Source organism: Cricetulus griseus, chromosome 2, assembly GCF_003668045.3.
Source record: "Cricetulus griseus strain 17A/GY chromosome 2, alternate assembly CriGri-PICRH-1.0, whole genome shotgun sequence".
Taxonomy (NCBI): Eukaryota; Metazoa; Chordata; class Mammalia; order Rodentia; family Cricetidae; genus Cricetulus; species Cricetulus griseus.
Window position 1 is genome coordinate 149924441 of NC_048595.1, and position 21343 is coordinate 149945783.

At 41.5% G+C, this 21343-nt stretch overlaps 1 protein-coding gene across 1 annotated transcript in view; it reads left to right on the forward strand.

Annotated features, from left to right (window-relative positions):
• Positions 1 to 18534: 18534 nt before the first annotated feature.
• Arfgef1 (ADP ribosylation factor guanine nucleotide exchange factor 1) overlaps positions 18535 to 21343 on the forward strand; it is a 99991-nt gene continuing 97182 nt past the window's right edge. The window contains 1 exon segment of the mRNA XM_027398848.2: positions 18535 to 18983. Within this exon segment, the coding sequence (XP_027254649.1) occupies positions 18860 to 18983 (124 nt within the window). The 5' untranslated portion in view covers positions 18535 to 18859.

The following is a 21343-nucleotide window of genomic DNA, read 5'->3' on the forward strand; positions in this document are numbered from 1 at the left end:
AGACTTGTTGAGGCCCTGCAGAATACCAGATACCATCTGGATCCATCTGCCAATGTGGATCTTCTCCACAAAATCCAATAGAGGACAGAGGATTCCTGGTAAGGACAGCGTGCAGCCACTTTCTCGTCCATTTCCTCTTGTTCACCTCCGTGTGCTTGGTGGCTATGGTGGCATCCTGGCAGTGGGGGGCTGGTGACGGTGCTGCCAAAGGCTGAGTAAACAGCAGAGCTGGGAAGGAGGGGTCACACGTGATGTTAGAGATATTGAAGGTGGAGTTAATGCTCTTGGTATCCACGGAGTGGGGGTGCAGTGGGCTAGTAGGAGAGAGGTCAACGGAAGCAGAGACAGTGGCCATTTCACAATTTTTTTTTTTTTTTGGTTCTTTTGAAACAGGGTTTCTCTGTGTGGCTTTGGAGCCTATACTGGCACTCGCTCTATAGACCAAGCTAGTCTCAAATTCACAGAGATCCACCTGCCTCTGCCTCCTGAGTGCTGTGTTCCACCAACGCCCAGCATTTCACAATTCTTTTATTAGGACACAGGATACTATCAAGATGTCCTTGTGGGTTGCAACATGTTGGTTTTCCTTTCCATAGGTCTTTTTTTTTTTTTTCCTGCAGACCAGGCTGATAGAGAAGGTAATGACACCTTTTTCTTCACGTCTGAATCCCATGGCCCCATGCATACAGTTCCCAGTACTTTTGTGTACTGTAACTTTCCATGTCCTCATTTCCATTTCCTCTTTGTAGTAACTACAGGACAACTTTCTCTCTTCCACTTCACTGCCTACTCTGTCTCCGTGCTGTTCCCTCAACCTGGAACACCCTTCTGTCTTTAAAAGTCTTCTATCTTCCAGACTTTAAATCACATGTCAATTGCTTCTCAAAGCAGTATGTGACATGGTAAATAAAGAACTCATAGACATCCTGTCCTTCTGTCTGCTTTCTCTTGTCTTGCTTTCTCAGCTCACAGTGTATGTGTGTGTCAACTAGGGTGTCTGAACCATGTGGCCACTACATGGGGCTCCACTGTAAAGCTTCTTTCCATGGGGACTCACTCTTGCCTCTTTGTACCTTACACACGTATGCAAATAAATCAATTATTTCATGCTGCTTCAGCGTTAGTTTTCTGTGTCTGGCTCTTCTCTCCTGGCTTCTCTTTGAGCTTTTGAGGACTGACAGTCTCCTTCTATGAGTGCATCTTCACAACATACAGTATGAGAGCTTTAGAGAAGACAGCAATCGTGGCCGGTGTGTCAAATAAAACATATATAGATAGGAAGTGACTTAGTAAAGATTTCTTCTCTGGCTTTTTCTCCTACCCATTAATTTTTTAACAACCAGAGGTTTTGAAAAGGTTAGAATTTTCCACCCTGCCATGCGATGTGGAAAGTTCATGGGTGTGTCTCTAACAGAAATTAGGAAATGTTGTTAATCAAAACTGTCGCTTCTTTTAATTTTTTTTTAAGCTTTTACAAACAGTACCTGTTGCTTAATGAAACAGAGTAATGGACAAGGAAGAAATGGCTCTGGAATTTCAAGATGGGGTTGGCTGATAATATCGCTGGAGAGCAAGTAGAAGGAAATAATTAACTTCCAGCAAGAAGAGCCCACCTCTGCCCCTCCCTATTGAAGTCACCTTTGTTTTTTCCTTATAAAACATGTTTTGGGGTGGGGAGGAAGTCAGGGAGGAAGACTGGTTTGACTTGTTGGTACAAATGTTCAGATGAGGCAATGGTAATTCACGACATAGTCAAAGCTTTACAGGCAGTCACTGAAGAGTTCCCAAGAGAGTTCAAAGTAGCACTGATGTAAGTGAAAATTAAGGAAATTTCAGAGAAACCCTTTGATTATTTGAAGAGCAAGTGGGTCTGTCTTAGTCACTGTTCTGTTGCTGTGAAGAGACACTATGACCAAGGCAACCTACAGAAGAAAACATTTAATTGAGGCTTGCTTACCATTCCAGAGACTGAGTACATGATAGTCATGACCAGGAATGTGGCACTATAGCAGTAGTTAAGCGCTTACATTCTTATTTACAAGCACAAGGCAGAGAGGGCTAACTGGGAATGGTGTAAGCTTTTGAAATCTCAAAGCCCACCTCCAGTGACACACCTCCTCCAACAAGGCCACACCTCCTATTCCTTCCTCAACAGTTCAACCAATGGCAGACCAAGCATTCAAACCTATGAGCGTAAGGGGGCCACTCTCATTCAAACCACCACTGGGTCTTATTGATTTGTGGTGTCTATGTTGTTTTGTTGCAGAGACAAAGTGTCACTATGTATTTCACGCTGGCCTTGAACTCTGTGTAGCCCAAGCTAGCTTCCAACTCAAGATTCTCCTGTCTCAACCTCCCAACTTCTTCAATTACAATTTTATTTGGCCACCACATCTAGCCAAAATACATTTTTTGATAGCTCCTGGGAATGATATCTCTCAAATTTTGTTAATTTGTCCCTATATGAGGGAAGTTACAAAATAAAAATTCTAGTGTTAGAAGTACAAAGAGATGGCCCTGTGCTACAATCTGTTTCTGAAGTTCAAGATTATTTTCTATGCCTCTGTGCTTTGAAAGAACACTATGGGTATGCTTGTGTGTGGATAAATAATTTTTTCATTTATTTTACCATATCATGTATTTTGCAAAGCTACATAAATATTTAACACAGAAAAACAACAGAATATATCTCCCCTAAATAGAACTTCCTCATATATCCCCTACCCCCAAAACAAGTATTTTCAGAAACAGAGGCTTCTTTCTATGGAATGTGTTTTGCAAATGAGACACAGGAATACATTAAGTCAGTCTGTACAGTTTGTTGGTGGCTAGAGTACAAAGCAGAGAACTATAGTCCTTTTCCATATCACATCTCCCTGTGACTTCCCACATCCCCAACATCCCTTCTGCTCTCTGCTCTCTGGTAGTAGGCAGAATGTGCAGGTTATAACCATTAGTGATTAAGTCTGAGTTACCAGTCATGCATCTGTGTCACATTAAGGAAAGAAAGAAAAGTACCTCTCCCTTGGAGACATTTAACCAAGAGCAGCTCCAGATTTGAATTATATTCTTCATGTTCCTAGTGTCTTCCACCCTCCAGCACTGTGTTGCATGAATCGAATCTGTACCTACCTGGTCTGTCTTGTGAATCTGTTTGTCCCTGTGTCTGTCCATATGTATGTCTGCTAGTTTTGTCTTTGTGAGTGATATCTGTTTATGTAATTGGGTGTGTGTCTCTGTGGGTGTCTGTATGTGCAGTATGTGTCTGTGTGTACAAATAGTGTCTGGCTGCTTATGTATGTGTGTGTCATATGAGCTGTGTGTGTTTGTCCTGCCTTTGTAAGTGGTAATTGTGGCTGTGTATGTCTGACCCTATGCACGTCTATCTGCTGCATGCTATGTGTCTCTGTCTGTGTCTGTGTGCCTCGTATGTGACAGCTGTGGAGTCCAGCAAAAGTTCTAGTCTCTCAGAATGTAAGAGATATTTTCAGAATGCATCACCACAGAAGATGCTGGCAATAGGCTGGGCTACCTACTAAAGGACCAAGTATGCTTTAAATTCAACTGTAAAGATAGAAGGGAAAGACTATCATATAAATCTATCATTTCTCCTTCCCAGTCTTTGTCTCAGAAACATATATCAAACTACAAAAGTATTAGCCAAAAGGCAAATTGTAGGACATTTAGGAGTTTTTTTTTTAAGTAGGGGAAAATGAGAATCTGTTTTGTAGGTTCTAGATTTTTACTTTCCCCTTCCAACGTCCCATGTTGTCATTGAACTTTAGCAATCTATGCTGTAATTTCAAAGATAGATGGTGATTTCCATAACTATTCATGACCAAGAATCCTTCAGTTCTTATTTTAGAGAAAATATAGTAAGGGGAAAAGCAGGAACAAGAATGCAGACACATCTTTCCACTTTATGTTTATTGACATAACTAGGTTCAGGTCACAGTTAACAATTAACCAGGTCCTAATTATGCATACAGAATGCATTTAACTCCATTAGCAGTGGTTCTCAAAGTTTAGTACCTGAAAATTACTGTGAGAGGTTCAGGTGGTGGTAGACACACATATTCACTTGTGGGCTTAGGCAGGAGGACCTTGAGCCAGCCTGAGATACATAGCAAGTCCTTGTCTGCTCCAAGAGGAGAAACAGGGGTCTCTCTGCCTATAATTTTCAGCTGGCAGAAAGTAATGGAATTTTCCTGGTGTCATTGGGCCTTTTTAGATAAAAACTTAGGGAGGCTGGAGTTGTCACTTTAGGAATGTGCAGTTGAGTTGTTCAAACTATGCTAATGTCTGTTCACATGTCTAGTGTATGTGGAGGGGAACTGCAGGCTGTGTTAAGGTGGAAGCCGTATTGAGAAGAGGGCTCAGAGGGTTAGACATGGGGTAAGGAGAGTTGTTTGTTTGTATTTTAGAGTTTCTGTTTGTATGTTTAAATAAGTCTTTGGATGATTCTAACAACCATGACTGATGAATAACCACCACAGTGAGATTTACAGTTTTAGTAATAGGGATAAAATTTTCTAAAAGGTATCTTTTAGATAAGTTGTTCCTAATACACAACTTTAGAAGCAAGAGGCAAACTAGGAGGATTCTGCACTCTGGCACTGTGTGGTCATGGAGCATCTGAGAGAAGCTGCAATTACCTAATGTCTTATAAAGTGGCAGATCATGCCAGTTCCAAGTCAAGGAAGGTAGGAGACTGAGCAGTCATTGCAGCAAACACCTGGAATTCAAAATTCAAATCCCTCCATCAATCTATCCATCCATCCACCCATCCATCATCTACCTATCATCTCTGTCATCTATGTCTCTATCATCTATCTATCATTTATCTATCTATTCATCCATCTATCATCTATCTCAACATTAAAAATAATACATATTTTGTAACATCTAACAAACAAGTGTGGAAGACACAATATAAGCTCCCTGCCTCTCTCTGCTCCTCAAAAACCCCCACCTCCATGCCCAGGGCCATTCATATCAAATGCTATAACCCCTTGTAATTGCATTTTTTTCAAGGACAAACATTAAACAAAATGCCAAATGCAGGCTTGAATGGAATTTAAAAAAATGGAAATGCAGCCAAAGAGAGAATTTCTTTGGTGATGGTAAGGACAAACTAATTATGGGATCTGCTATGAAATAAATTGTGTTCCCTTCATGACCCAAGTTTGTGGGAGCTATAGCTCTCAATGTGATAGCATTTAGAGAAAGCCCCTTCCCATGAATACAATCAGAGGAAGGTCAATCAAGCACACAGCCAGTGGTTATATTTTCTTATGGGATTCCACCCATGGTTTATCCTCTTACTGGGTTGTTTTCAGGTTAAATAGAAAATCTATTAAATTTGTATTTTCATCTAGAAACTAAGATTTCCCTTTTTTTTCTGAAATAAGATCTCCAAAGTGGGCCTCAACCCCAGTATGTCTCCAAGGAAACCTTGAACTTCTGAACTTCCTGCCTCTACCTTTTCAGTGTTGGGACTACAAGTGTCATTGTTACACCCAGTTTATGTGGTATCAGAGAATGGAACCCAGGACTTCATGTACACTAGACAAGCATTCTACCAACTGAGCTACATCCCCAGTCCTGTTTGAGCTCAAGTTCTAAGGTCTTTCGGATCTTCAACAGATCCCTTAGAGTTGTTTGGTATCTTGAAGGCCATACACTTCCCTACTAGCCTCTGGCTAGGCACTGTCTCCATCTAACTGCATTCTGCCTGTTGGAACAATACTTCTGAGACTGGAGAGCTTACACATCTCCCAGGAGATCTCTTAAACATTTTGGTTTAGTATGTCAAGGAGAACCAAGTATTTTGTCTTTGTAGCCAGCTCCAGATATTGCTGAGGCTGGGACAACACTTTTGAGTATCGATATATTAATGTGTTTGAAAGACCTTACACGCTTACCCATTCTTTCGTGAAGAAAAAGTATCAGACAAATGTGGGCAATGAGAAACTTATTCCTCTGCTCACTTCTTGGGCTCAAAGAAATAAAAACTGAATTATTGATTCTTCCTTTTCTAGTTAATTATTTTAATGTAATATTATTAATTGAAAAGGAAAGGGGAGGGGAGTAGAGAGATGGCTGTCTCAGTCATTAAATGAAAACTGCTCTTGCAACAGACCCAAGTTTGATTCCTAACACTCACGTTAGATGGCCCACAACTGCCTGTAACTACAGCTCCAGGAGGATCCAACACTCTGTCCTCCTCAGGCACCTACAACTCAGGTGTGCATAGCTACACACAGGCCCACACATATACACATAAGCAAGAGTAAAATAAAACTTTAAAGAAAAAGAGAAATCTTTTGTTTTACACTTGTATGACAGGGTCTCACTTTGTGGCCTAGGCTGGCCTCAAATTCATGACAATCCTCTTGCCTCAGCCTCATGAGTACTGGGGGGGGAGGGGGTTTAATTTTAATATAAAAATATTCACAAGACTTAATATGTAAGATAAACCTGTCAATAATTCATCTCAATTCTTACCATAAACTGACTTCTCAGCTCTTCTGTATTCTTCCAAGACAAACTAAAAGTCCTAGAAATAAAATACGTATATATAATCTATGTGTGTAGGAATATGTATGAACTTTCCTCTTTTTACACCAAAAGAAGAGAACATTTCAGATATAGTATTTTGAAGTTAGATTTTCATACCTAAAAGTACTCATTCAATATTAGGACATTAAAAGTGACTTCATTTTTTTTAAAAAGATTTGTTTAATGTATATTGACATTCTCCCTGCATATATGTCTGCATACTATGTCCATGCATGGTGCCTTCAGAGGTCAGAAGAGTTCATCAGATCCTTGTAACTGGAGTTACAGATGATTGTGAGCTTCCATGTGGGTGCTTGGGATCGAACATGGGTTTTCTGTAGGAGTAGCCGGTGTTCTTAATCACTGAGACATCTTCCCATATTTACTTTTAGTTGGGGGAGGGTTGGTATGTGCACATTCGTATGGTTGTCTACAGTGGCCAGAAGAGGCCATTAGAACCTGTGGTGCTACAGTTACTGAGAGTTTTGATCTGCCCAGTGTGGGTGCTGGGAACTGAACTCAGGTCTTCCGGAAGAGTAGTACAAGCTATTAATGCCTAAGCTGTCTCTCCAGCTCTGTGGCTTTATCCTTTGTTATGGCTACACAATATTCTAATTGATGGGTATACCACAGTTTATTAACTTCTCTCAAAAGGGAGTGAGATGGCTCAGTAAGCAAAGGCACTTACCTCCCAGCCTGAAAACCTGAGTTCAATTCCCAGGGCCCACATAGTATAAGGAGAGAATTGAGTCCTGCAAGTTGTCTTCTGACCTCCAATGCACCACACCTGTGTGTATACCTACACCTTTACACGTATCGCATGCATATATTATACACACACACATACACACAAAAGGTAAATACAATTATAGTTGACAATCCAAAAAACTACTAACAAAACCAAATTATAAGTTCTTCAGCCACAGTGAAAGAAGTTTATGTATGAGGTAAAAGTCAAATTATTATTCCTATTATGACTTCTCTTAAGGGTTGAAAAACTGTTTTCACTTAACTACATATCAGTGGTGATATGCTTTCTTCAGTGTATAGTGGAAGGGTTTCCTTTGGGATTGGAAGGTATATTAAGAAACTGCATAAAGTCTTTCAAGTTGAGATCAAGACAAATTACTAAGAAGAGCCTTGAAAGGACACGGATGTCACTGGACAGTTCCCCACACTGTGGCATTGCATTGGAGCCATCATTGGGTTTCAAAAGTCTTGTTGTATAGATGAGTAAAACTGTGTGTACTCATCCAAAAATTTAATTCATGGTCTAGTTGACTCACCTAGCTCTTATCTGATGCCTCTCCTCCCAATGCTTAGATTTTTTGTATTGATTCATATACTAAACCTTTACTGTTGAAAGAGAAATCTTCAGAATGAATTCTTTCGCTATCCCATATCCAGTGGTTTCTAACTTACTGGTCTCCTAAAGGTAAAATGGACTACTAAATGTAAATGTGCTACTGAGTTCAAATAAAAGTTAGCAGATTAAAACAGATTTATTTTTGTGAACTGTTCTATGGATTTTAACACATGCACATATGTAATCACCACCAGAATCAGGCCACAGACTAAGCTACATCACTCCCAGAATTCTTATTCTGATTGTTCACAGACATATGTTCCTCCATATATGACAATTGCTAATCACTTGCATTTTAATCTCTATACTTTTGTATACATGAGACTGTCATAAAATGAACATTATTGTACATATCAGTCAGCTTTCTGTTACTATAGCAAATACCTGAGATACTCAACTTACGGAGAAGAAAGACATGTGGTGATATATACTGTCTTAGTTAGGGTTACTATTGCTTTGATGAAACACCATGACCAAAGCAAGTTGGGGAAGAAAGGGTTTATTTGGCTTAAGGAGCTCAAGAAGGGAACCTGGAGGCAGCAGCTGATGCAGAGGCTGTGGAAGGGTGCTACTTACTGGCTGGTTCACAATGGCTTGCTCATTCTGCTTTCTTATAAAGCAGAATGGTGCCCACAATGGGCTGGGCACTCCCCCATCAATCATTAATTAAGAAGATGCCCTATAGCTCAATCTTATGGAGGCATATTCTCAATTGTGGTCCCATCTTCTCAGATGACTTCAGCCTGTGTCAAGTTGACATAAAACTAGCCAATATATAAGCCTATAATCTCAGCACCTCGGAGGCAGAAGGATCACTGTAAGTATGAGGCTAACCTGGTCTACATAGCAAGCTCTAGGGCTGCATAGCAAGACCTTGACAAAAACAAAAACAAATGAACAAAAAAGAAAAAAATGAGTGAAGGGGATGAGTTTGCTTTGATTCATATTTCTGAAGGTTTCAGTCCATGATCCATTGACCCATTATTTAGAATCCATGAAGGCACATCATAGCATTGGCCCATAGTAAAACAAAATTGCTCATCTCATGATCACAAACAGAAAGAGACAAATAGAAAGGGACAGGATACCATGATCCCCTTTGAAGGTACACCCTCAGTGATCCAAGCATCTCTCTAGGCCCCATTCCTTAAAGAGTCCAACCTTCTGATAGGGACCAAGACTTTGACATGTTGACCACTGGGTATGTTGAATATCTAAATATAACAAATGTGTTAGAGAGCTTTCCATTACTGAGAAAATCAACTTAGACAAGAGAATATTTACTTTGGTTTACAGTTTTAGACATTTCAGTCCAGGATCCTTGTGATCATTGCATTTAGGCCCCTACTAAGGCAGAACATCATGTTGAGAAGTACTTGGTAACAAAGTATTGACAAAGAGAGGAGAGAGAGGAGAGGAGGGAGAGGAGAGAGAGGAAAGAGAGCACACATACCCTAAGGACACATGCCCTTAGTAATCTACTTTTACTGTGTTCCACCTTTCAATCACTTCTCAATACCCATCAAGCTATGGATCCACAAATGAATTAAATGGTGAAGTTGAAACCCTCATAATCCAAGGCCTCACAAAGGCCCCATTTCTGAACACTGATGTATTGGGGACTAAGTCTTCAACACACAGCTTTTAAAGAATGTTTCAGATACAAATCATGACAGCAAGTATAAAACCATTTTCAGATAATTCTCTCTTATTCAGCATAATGCTTTTGAGGTGTATCCAAGTTGGTGTATGTAGTAGCTATCCTTCTGTTAACTGCACCCAATTAACATGAATGCCCTAGTTTTCTTTCTATTGCTATGATAAAACATTCTGACCAAAAGCAATTTGTGGAAAAAAAGGTTTATCTGCCTTACACAACCCCATCATAATCCATCAGTGATGGAAGTCAGGGCACAAACCTAGAGGTATGAAGCAGAGGCCAGAGGCTGCTTAATGGCTTGTGTTCCATGGTTCAAGTTCAGCAACTTTTTTTCATACCTCCAGGATCACCTAACCAAAGGTTGTACTGCCCAGTGGGCTGGGTTCTCTTACATCAACTACTAGTCAAGAAAATGTCGTAACATCTAGCTTACAGACCAATTTCATAGAATCATTTTCTCAATTGAAGTTCCCTTTTCCAAGGCAATACCCCATCTCTCCTGCCCCCCCCCCCAAAAACAACTAACCAGTATACTGAGATAATTAATGGTGAAACAATTTATTTTGGCTCATGGTTTCAGATGCTTCAGTCTCTAGTCATTAGTTCCATTGATTCTGGGCCTGAGGTGAAATAGAACTTTGTGGTGATGCATGAACTTGGCAGAGGCTAACTCCTTCATGGAAGACAGGAAGTAGAGAGAGACTAAGGGTCTGGGGACAATGTGAAACCTTTAAAGTCACACCCCTGTGACCTAAACTTCTACCCAAGCTTCACATAAAAGTCCTACCAGCTCTCAAAATAGCAGCACTAGATAGAGATCAAACATTCAACACCTGAGTCTGTTGCAGGCATTTCATTCTTAAACTACAACACTGAATGGACTGGTAATTTGGGTGGTATGTGTGTATGTATTGCTAAATACTATTTCATTGACTAGGCATATTACAGTTTATTTACTAAGTGAAACAATTTTGAGTAGGTTCTAGATTTTAACTAACTATGCATACAACTGTTAGGAGCACATGTGGACAGTTTTTTCATGAGCCTGTTTTCATTGTCCCTCAGGCAGACACTCACTGTTTTTTTCAAGACAGGGTTTCACTGTGTAGCCCTGGCTGTCCTGGAACTCACTCTATAGACCAGGCTGGCCTGGAATTCACAAAGATCAGCCTGCGTCTGCTTCCAAGTGCTGGGATCAAAAGCTCGTCCCTCTAGCACCAGGCCAGACGTATACTTTATTAAGTGTTAAACTGTCTATGCAGCAACCACACCCTTTCCAGAGTTACTGTACCATTTTGCACTTTTGCCAGCAAGAAATGAGTGAGACTGACCTTCGTCCTGACACCTCACATTGCCAGTATTTTCTATTTTAGCCATTTTAGTAGGTGTACAGTAGTATCTCACTGAAGTTCTAATTTGCATTTCCTTAATGGGTAATAATGTTGAATACTTTGTTCAAGATCTTTACCAAGTTCTAAATTGTGTTTTTTCTATTGATTCTTGAGGATTTTAAAATATGTATTCTGCATTCACATCATTTGTCAAACAAGTAATTTTTCAAAACCATTTCCTCATTTTTCAGTTTTTTTCTCTTCTAGTTTGTATCCTGTCGTTGTGATTAAACACTGACCAACTTGAAGAGGAGGAGACGTTTGTTTTGTTTCTTCTTTCCTTTCAGAGTCTATAGCTGAGGGAGGTCAGAGAGACAAGAGCCAGGGATCGACAATGAATGCTGCTGACTGGCTCCCCTTTTCTGGCTTGCTCACCTACTTTTCTCAGGCAAACCTGGCTCACCTACCTGAGGATGATACTGCCTATAGTGGACCGGACCCTCCCACACCAATTAGCTCTCCTAGGAAAGTGGCCACAGATAGCCATAGGCCAATGTGATGGAGGCTACTCCACAGTTGAGATTCCCACAGCTTGTGTCAAGTTGATGTAGCCATCCAGTCTCTTGTGCTTTATGGTGTCTTTTATAGACACACTTTGTAAAAATTGTAGAGTTTGTCCATTGGTTTTCTTTTCTTTAGGGATTATGCTTTAGTGTTATATCTAATTTTTTTTTTTAAATTTTTGGGTTGGGATTTTTTGTTGTTTGGTTTTTTGTTTTTTTTTTGTGTGTGTGTGTATGTGTGTGTGTCTAACCTCAATTCACGAAATTTTCTTGTGTTTATATCTAGTGTTTTAGAGATTTGCATTTTACATTTTTATCTTTTTGAGTGTTTTTTTGCATGCAGTGTTGTTTTGCATAAAGACAGGGGGTTTGACATATGGGCATCTAATTGTTTCACCCCCACCACTTTCTTCACAGAATTGCTTCTATCCTTTTGTCGAAAATTAATTGTTTTTCAAATCTGTATCTCAACTTTCTATTCTATTCTGTGATCTACAAGGCTGACTGCACACTGTCTGAATTCTTATGATCCCTTCAATTGTATTACTATTTTAGTTACATTACCTTTCCTTGTATTTTGTCACATGCCTTGGACTATAGAATTGACATTCAGCATCTGGCCAGATCAGCTGACATGGTCACAGTGTTTTCCAGGTCATGAACATGTTTACATTTGCTCAGGACGTTTTCAACTTCCCACAATAGCATTTTGTTGCATTTAGAATGGAGACTATATGTATATTTTGTTCGTTACAGGACTGAGTACTTTGTTTCTTGGATTTATTACAAAAATATTAAATGTTGGTTCCTGTGTGTGTGTGTGTGTGTGTGTGTGTGTGTGTGTGTGTGTGTGTGTTTTGCAGTAGTAGGGACTGAACCTAGGGAGTCATGCTTGCAGAACAAGGGTTCTACAACTGAGCTATAGCCTCAGGCCTTCTCCTCAGGAATAGATGTTGAGTTTTTCATATTCCTTTTTTATTGAGAATGATTATGTAGATTTTGTTTTAGTCTGTTGTGTGTCAACTGTAATACTTCCTTTTTTAGAATTAAATCAGCCTGCATTCTCATGATGAACCCTAAGTGTTTGTGACATGTTATCATTTTTACTTATTCTTAAATTTGATTTGCTAGTATTTTTTTGAAGGTCTTTGCATCTACGTTCAGGAAGAATATTAGTCTGCAGTTTTTTTGTTGTTGTTTTTTGTTTTTCTAATATTTTTTACCTAGTTTCCATTATTATTGCTGTTTGTATAGGATGTGAGACTCGGGAGTCTGTTATCTCCTGCTTTTGCATAAGTTCCAAAGATTAAATTCAGCTCTTCAGGGGTTGTGGAGCAATCACCTTTATCTGCTGAGTCATCTTGCCCACTGTTTTTACCTACCCCCGCCCCCTACTCCCCAGGACTATGCTAGTTTCACAAACTGAACTGGGAAGAGTGCAAGAGTGTTCACTCCTCTGAATTGTTTCTTCTTATTTATAAGAATTCACAAGGAAAACCTTCTGGCCTTAGAATCTTCTTTTCCCAGGGGCTTTAAAAATACAAGTTCAATTTATTAGTGACAGGCTTCTTTAATTCCCATGGATTGTTTATTTATTTTCCTTTATTTTGGAGACAGGTCTCACTCCTGGCTGGCCTGGAACTCATACAGATCTGCCTGCATTTGCCTCCTGAGTGCTGATACCATACTTGGTTACTGTGATTTTTTTTCAATTCTGATTTCATCAGAAAGATTAATACTCACCAAGTCATTAATATTTAACATTTGAGAGCAGGTGAGATGGCTCTAGGTGTGAAGGTACTTGCCACCAGGCCTGAAGATGTGAGTTCAATTTCCCCAGAATGCTCATCGTGGAAAGAGAGAAAGGACTCATGAAATTTATCCTGATTTCCACATATGCATTGTAGCATATGTTCATGAAAACATATATACACAGACTAACAAAAGTAATAACCACTAATGTATAAATTATTGTATTTATTGTATAATTAATATATTTCATTATAGATTTTATACAATTAATTCTATATTACATACAATTAATATTGTATTATTGTGATTAATTTTATTATTGTTACAATAATTATTGTAATTAATACATTAATATTGCTATTGTTATATGTAATATATAAAATATTGCATAATCATTGTATATTTTATTCAGCCACTATATTTCATAATTCTATACACTAATGTATAGGATAATATATGTAATAAAAAGTTTAAAAAATTTAACATTTGATCCAGTGTATTAGAGGTTGAGGGTAATTTTGAAAGAGGTGATATGGTTATGCCTTATGACATACTATTAAAAAGCCATTTTCAAATGGATGCATACATATACATGATTAAGAAGAAATGGGACAAAATTATGGGTAAGAGTATGCACTTTGGCAAGTTATAAACATATTTATATTTGGTCTGTGCTGGTGAGCTCTATGCTCAGTGAGGGATGCTACCTCAATATATAATGTGTGAAGTAGGGGATGCTGTGAGAAGACAGTGGGAAGGAGTGGTGTCACTAGGAGGTGACAGAATGTTGAAGGGGCTCTGGAGGTTGGGAGGGCCATAAACAAAAGGCAGACAGTGGCAGATACTCTGGGTTGTGGGAAGGTGAAGAGAGGAGCAGAGGTGGATGGACTTGATGTATGTTTCGATTTATGGTGTGAGAACATAACATAGGAGGGAGATCTGAAGGAACACGGGCTGAAAGGGCAGTGCCCACATGTAAGAATATGTGGCACAGAAGAGGCAGTCAGCGACATTGGGCTGGTTTCACTTATAAATGAGGGCTAGAAATGAAACCTTCATTTGGGTTTCTGTGTTTTTCCAATAATAAGCTTATATAAACATTAACTATTAATACTACTACTATTGAGAAGTTAGTTGGAAAGTAGAATGGCTGAATATGGCACACTAGAACATTCTACACTGGTATACTATTTTGAACCAAAGGCAACTAGAAATATCTAGAACGAAGCCTCTTGCCCCCTGCAAGACTAGAGACTATTTGACTAAAACCAGGACACAAATTTCAAAAGTACCCTCCTCTCTTTATTCAGAGGTTGATTATAAAGACAACTCTAAGTGCTGACTGGGCTAAAGACCCCACCAGAGAAGTTTCCACAATAACCTTTACTAAGTAGCCTTTGTCTTCTGTTTCCCCATATTTACTTCCCAAATCCACTACTGTAGAAACTCCAAGTTCTTTTTATTTACCTTGTTACTTCTCTAAAAGTGTACTGTTTTTGAAGATGCCTCCAAGCCCAAGTTCTAAGAAGCCCACTAGTAAGTACCCATGCGTCCCTGTGACAGACATGTTAGTAATTATTTGCTTGCTCTTGTTTGCCTGTTAATCAAACCTGCAGGAAGGGCCCTGGCCAATGAAGCTAGGCTAGGCAGAGGGAAAATTGTTTGTTTGTTTTTCCCTTTTCTACATTAAACCAGGAGTCAGATAATGCAATTTTTCGAAAGCTGAGGGAATTCAGAGACCATGTGAAAGGCTACTGGAATCACTGTTTTTTCAGCCAACTAATACAATACAACATGAAGTAATTTTTTTCGAACCTCTCAAATATTCATCCTTAACTAAAAGGTATTCCATCTTTATTTAATTTCCACATTCTAAATATATTGAAAGAATAGTGATACAGCATACTGAGAAAGACTCTAAAGCTCAGAGCAAAGTCTCTTATTGTTTTTATGGTCTGGTATTATTTGGATCCTTAGAACCAAAGTGGGAAATTTTTCAAAGGGAAAAGTCAAAGCAGACAGCATACATCAAGGTTACTAATAAAAGAAAAATAATGAGGGGTCATTCAGAGATAAGGTAAGCAACTCAGAAACAGAACTTGAAAGTTTTGAAAACTACAAGGAATACTGAGGAGGCTTACTTAACTAACTGAATAATCCAAACACCCCAAATAAAAGCAAAAGGAACTAGAGAAATACCTATGCACATATTCATTTTCCTGAACAATGATCTCAGCTTGTCACCCTTTGAATACCTGCTAATAAAAAACTAAACATAGCATTTCCCCTTTATCTTCTATGGATATCAGCTTTACTTTAGAATCTAATCCTATTTTTGCTTCAAGTCACTTAACGTCTTGAGTTCTAATCAGGTGGGAGTGTGCCCTTCCTGACAGCATCCCCACCTCCTGGGTGCAGTTCTAGGCTCAATAAGGGAGAAACTGGAATGGTTCTCTGAGAAAACGTTGCTTTCTAAACAATCACTTCAGCCCCATATGGCCCTTGTATAAGACATGATCTCAAGACTTTGCTTGGTGGCCAAGGATCACAGCACAAGCCACACCGCACTGTTGTGATGAGCTCTTCTTCACTGTTCATTCAGGCTACATCCTTGCTGGGCCCCCTCCATTCACCATACAACAAAGGTATTATAATTTTTATTTTTTTTAATTTCATGCATGTATGCATCTATATTTTTAAGTCACCAATTTGATCATGTCATCTACTTAAAAATCTTTAACAGATTTTATTGCTGTAACCCAATACATAGCATGGCCAACAATGTTCATATGATTTGCTCTTAACTTCCTCTTGTTCCTTTCATCCACATCTTGTATTGTTCCTAAAATTTGCCAAATGACCTCCACACCAAGACAATGCAGAGAAAGTTTTCCTTTCTTCAGGTCCCAGTTTAGCTGTCACTTTTTCTGGCTAGTTATCCCTGAATCTAAGATCCACAGTAGATTGCCTGTTGGCACTCTTTCATCATACTTCACACATACTTGGCAATTACATATCCACTAGTCATTAACAACCTATCTCCACCCACTACTATATTCTGTAAGCTCTACAAGGGCAGATAGCATGGCTGACTTTGTCTGATGTCTTTCATCAATCCAAGCTTCTAATTGATAAGTGTTATGATAAGAATTCCCTATATCAGTAACTCGGTAGATTGTAAGCATATAGGAGAAAATAGATGAGGTCATGACTCCTATGAGAGAAACAGGCAACCAACAAATAAGCAAGCAGGTTGACAAAATGACAAATAGGTTGTGATGAAACACAAATGACAAATAGGTTGTGATGCAATTAGATACACTGTGATCTCTTCAAGGGCAAGGTTTTTGTTGCTCATTCTTGTTTTTGGTTTTTGTTGAGACAGGGCTTCTCTGTAGCCTTTGCTGGCCTGGGACTTGCTCTATAGACCAGACTAGCCTCGTACTCTGAGATCCACCAGCCCTGCCTCCTGAGTGCTGGGGTTGAAGGAGTGTGCCACCACTGCCCAGCTTTTGTTGCTCATTCTTGACAAACATGTCTGCTGCTTAGGATAAAACTAACTGCTAAACATAACTGAAGATTTTACTTTGATCATGTAAAAAGCCAAAAAAAAAATATTCATAATGATGTTCTGCTCAAAGAGTAATTGAGAGGCCCAGACGCCTTTTAATTTGCGGTTCTGCCACCTGGGAACAGGCCAGAAAAGAGAATGGAAGGTAGTTTCTGAAAGTTTTTGTTTGCTTTAATGAGATAAACCTATTGGCTATATCTAGCTACAGAGAAGACTAGAGAATGTTAATGCAGCTATGAACTGAAGCAGAACAATACACTGATTTGCCGATCTGATAGTACTTACAATAGAATATGGTGCAACCCTGGAACTACATACCATAGCAAAGACAAATTAGAGATGGAGTATGTTCCTCTAATGTGTAACAGCGTGTACATTATGTTTGATATAGGTGTTTATAATCTCCAATTTCCAAGAATCTGGTGTTTAAAAGGAAGGTAATTTATGGATTTCTCAGGACAAACAATTTTTAATCTATTTGTCCATTTTAATTGTATGTCACCTTCAGATTTTTCATTTTTATTTTCTTTGGCTTTTCGAATGTCCCAAGTCTTGTCACTTTGCAGCATTTACGTCTTTGTGTTTGGATGGCTGCATTGGAATAAGTCCACAGCTAAAGCAATCTAAGAAAAAGAACAGCAAAAGACCTATCCTAACAGGGATCCTATGTTGCTGGAGCCAAGCAATAGCTTGGAACTTGGGAGATGTTTCCAACTCCCCCCCCCCCCATTTTGTAAACTGTCTCCATATATCTCATGGGATTCTTAACGTTTTCGCGCAGGAGGAAGCACTGCAGAACTGTGAATTCTTTGGCATTAAAGCAGGCACAGCATGGTCACGAGTATCTGTTTGTACTTAGAGCTTTTCCATTCTGAAACTGGTTTTCAAATCCTGAGCGGAATCTCAGGATTAAAGGTGCAGAGCCTTGGGGGCCCTCTGGGGTACCTGAGTCAGAAGCACTCCCCGTAACTTCAGAGTCAACCAGGAAGGACATGACTTATCCTATAGAGATGAAAAAGTGAACGAACACATTCCTGAATCCTCATCCATTGGGTTTTAGCTTACGTTTTGCAAAAGAGATCCTCCCCGAAGTCGGTCAAGGATAGCAATTTCCTACACTTGGGAAGGAAATTTAGACCCCGTGCGGCCGGCGGAAACCAGGTGCGTCTGAGGGAGTGACGCGGATGTTTCTGTGGCCCCAGGACCGCGAGGGACTTTGCTCCTAGCGACCGACTATCTAGGAAGTTGGAGAAGCCAGTGCCCGGTAGCTAGGGGTCCTGTCTGCCAAGCGTAGGGGGCGCCGGGTGTGCTGCTATCCCGCAGCCCTAGCGGCCCCTGGGAGCCCAAGTCCCGCTCTGCTCCGCTACGCGCCGCAGGACGCCCGCCACGCCCCACGCTGCCCTGCAGGCGAACGCGGGAGGCTGCGAGTCCCCGCCGGGCCGCCGTAGAGTTGCGGCTCCGGCCGCTCCTCCCGCGCCGCCCTCCGCCCCTTGCCTCCCGGCGCCGCGGCAGCTCTGGGCTGGCACGACCGCCGCCACCGCCGCCGCTGCCGCCGCTTCCTCTCTGCAGCCGTTCGGCCGCTGCGTGACGCGTCGTTTCCTCTCAACATGGCGTCCGGGGCAGGTCGGCGGTGATGGAGGCCAGTCCGCGGCTGCGGCGGGTGCTCGTCCCCACGGTAGCTAGGGCAGCCTCGCGCTCGCCGGCTGTGTGAGGCGCCGCCGCCTAGGCCCTCGGCCCCGGGAAGACGGCCGCCCGGGCCGGGCTCCGCCGCCGCCGCCGCCGCCGGGCCGGAGGGACCCCCGGGCCGCCAGGCGCCGAGGCCCGACGGGCGCGGCCCCTGAACGGCGGCCCCTCGAGCGCGGCGAGCCTTTCGACGCCCTTGCCGGCCCCGCGGCCGCTCCGTGTCGCCTGCCGCTTCCTGGTGGCGCCGCTGCCCTCCACGCCTCCTCGCCCCCGCCGCCACCTCCTCGCCTTTCTCTGTCCCTGTCCCCCTCCTCCGTCTCCCCTCCAGCCCCCCGGACCGCCGCCGTCGCCTCCTCTTCCTCCTCCGCGTCCATGTATGAGGGCAAGAAGACGAAGAACATGTTCCTGACCCGGGCCCTGGAGAAGATTTTGGCCGACAAGGAAGTGAAGAAGGCGCATCACTCCCAGCTGCGCAAAGCGTGCGAGGTGGCCCTAGGTGAGCCGGGAGGAGGCCGCGGCGCAGGCAGGCGACCGCTGGAGGGGGGCTGGCGGGCGAGCGGCCGGGCGGGCGGGCGGCTTGTCCCGGGAGCCCTGGCCGAGCTCCTTGACGCCCGACTGGAGTTGACAGCAACTCGGCTGGACGCGGGGCACCGGCAGGGTGGAGGAGGAAGGGCGGCCAGGCGGGGCCCCGAGAACTCGAGCTGGTTCAGGATCGCGGGGCACCCGGGTTCGAGCGTTCCACTGTACCGAGTCGGGGGTGGGGGTGGGGGGGATTTTGTTGATAGCCTCTGGCGGTGTGGACAGAATGTCATCCTTTGTGATGGAGCAGAAGATGAGCTGTTGTTTATTAGCTTAGAAATTGAGGTGGGGCCGATGTGACAAGATTGGGCGTGGGGGAGGGTTCCATACCTTAATTACAATAAACTTTATCGTTTGGCGTGGTACTTTGGGAAAGAAAGGCTGAAGTTGTTCCCTTTTGACAGTCGCGAGAAAGGGGTTTGCAAGAGGTGCCTCGAGTTCTGCCATCTCTCTGCCCCAGCTACAGGGAAAAGAGTAGTAATGTAACCTACTGGGCTGACCTGGAAGAACAAGACCGGAGGTTAAGGGGTGGGTGGCCGGTGGCTGTAGCCTCGTGAAAATGGGGAAGGAAAGAACCTTTAGCTAGACTGGCTTTAGGTAACACGGAAAGGGGTGTGTGTGCAATGAGAGAAATGAAAAGACAATGACACCCACCAACCACATGTCTGGACAGTGGCAGCTGCTCTCAAGCTTCCAATTGTGCTTTATAGTTCAGACAGAAAAGATCTAGTGTAATGAAGCCACAGCAGGGAAAAATCCAAACAATACCTATAACCTCGGTAGGCAGATAACGATTTGTTTGAGGCGGGCCATTGGTAGGTCTAGTGCACCCATCGATGAGGAAATTGTTAAGGGAGAAACCAGGCCATTTAATGTACAGATTAATTCCTGATGCTTACGCTTTTGTTTTATAGCCCTGCATGAGAGCATCTTAGATTGGCAAGAAATTAAGCTGGTTAAAAGTGGGTTTTGAAAAATATTTTTGAAGGGGGACAAACCATAACTTTATGCTAAAAGTAAAGTGTCAAGACAGGTTAAAAACAACTTTGCATTTAAGTCTTGGAATCTGTGCAAGACTATCATTTAACTTGTAAATGTTGTACCTTCCTCCTCTTTTTTCCTGAATCCTTAAAATTGGTAATTTGAAAAACAAGTGGATTTCAGTTTAAACGGTGTTTTTTATTGCTGTTTTGTGTCTAATTTTTAAAGTAGTAGTTCTTTTGTCCCTTCGTTGGTCATAAGTTCCCATTTTGTTGTTGTTATAACAAACGATACATTTCCAGGTGAGTGAGAATTCTGTTGTATAGTTGCAAAATCTGAATTTCTATTTGGTTTCTGAAAGGAATCATTATTAATTGGGTGATATGAGTGGTTTTAGGATTTTTAAAAGAATTGTTTTCTATGGGGTTATCAATAACGTGGCAGGGTAAAGAACATAAATTCAAATTAAAAGCTTTAGTACTTAACTAAGCTTTTCCATGCGCGTGCGTGCGTGCGTGCGTGCGTGCGTGCGTGCGTGCGTGCGTGCGTGCGTGCGTGTGTGTGTGTGTGTTGGTGCAATTTTTTTCCTTTTAGTTTTTGTTTGTTTGCTTTGGAGGTGGGTATGGAGCATGCAAGATTGAACCACCTGTCTCTGCCTCTTAAAATCTGAGATTACAGACAAACACCATCATGCCATGTTTTACAGGTGCAATACAGGGCATGGAACTCAGGGTATCAAACTTGGTAGACAAGCACTCTACCAATTGAACTATATCCGCAGCCCAGAATATATTTTCAGTATGCTAAAGCATAAGCATTTAAAGGTTTTAAGTGTGTTGCTTATGTAATTTCCCCATTTCCAAATATTAATATAAATAAACATAATTAAAAGTTCATTAGAATGAGAGTCTGGGGTCCTTGGTTTAAATCCTAATTTTGTGACATTGCAGTAGTACTGTGCTCGGACTTCCTCTGTAAAATTAGAGTACTGAACTTAACGAATGTGCCATGAACATGAATGCACTCGTCTGCTAACTTGGGCATCTATTATTCTTGCCACTCTTGTTTGCCATCTTTAGAAGGTCTGTAACTCCCTTAACTTGAGTCCCTGGCATTTCTAGGCATAGGAATTCTTGATGCTGTGTGCACCAACTGTGCTATGGTTCTTTAAATCAGGTTTTGCCAGCCAACTAACACCAGAATACTTTCTTTATAAGAGGCATTTTTCCATGTTCTGTAAAAGTTACATTTAGCCCTCTATAAAGTATGGTTTTGGTGTGTACTCTCATGGTAGAT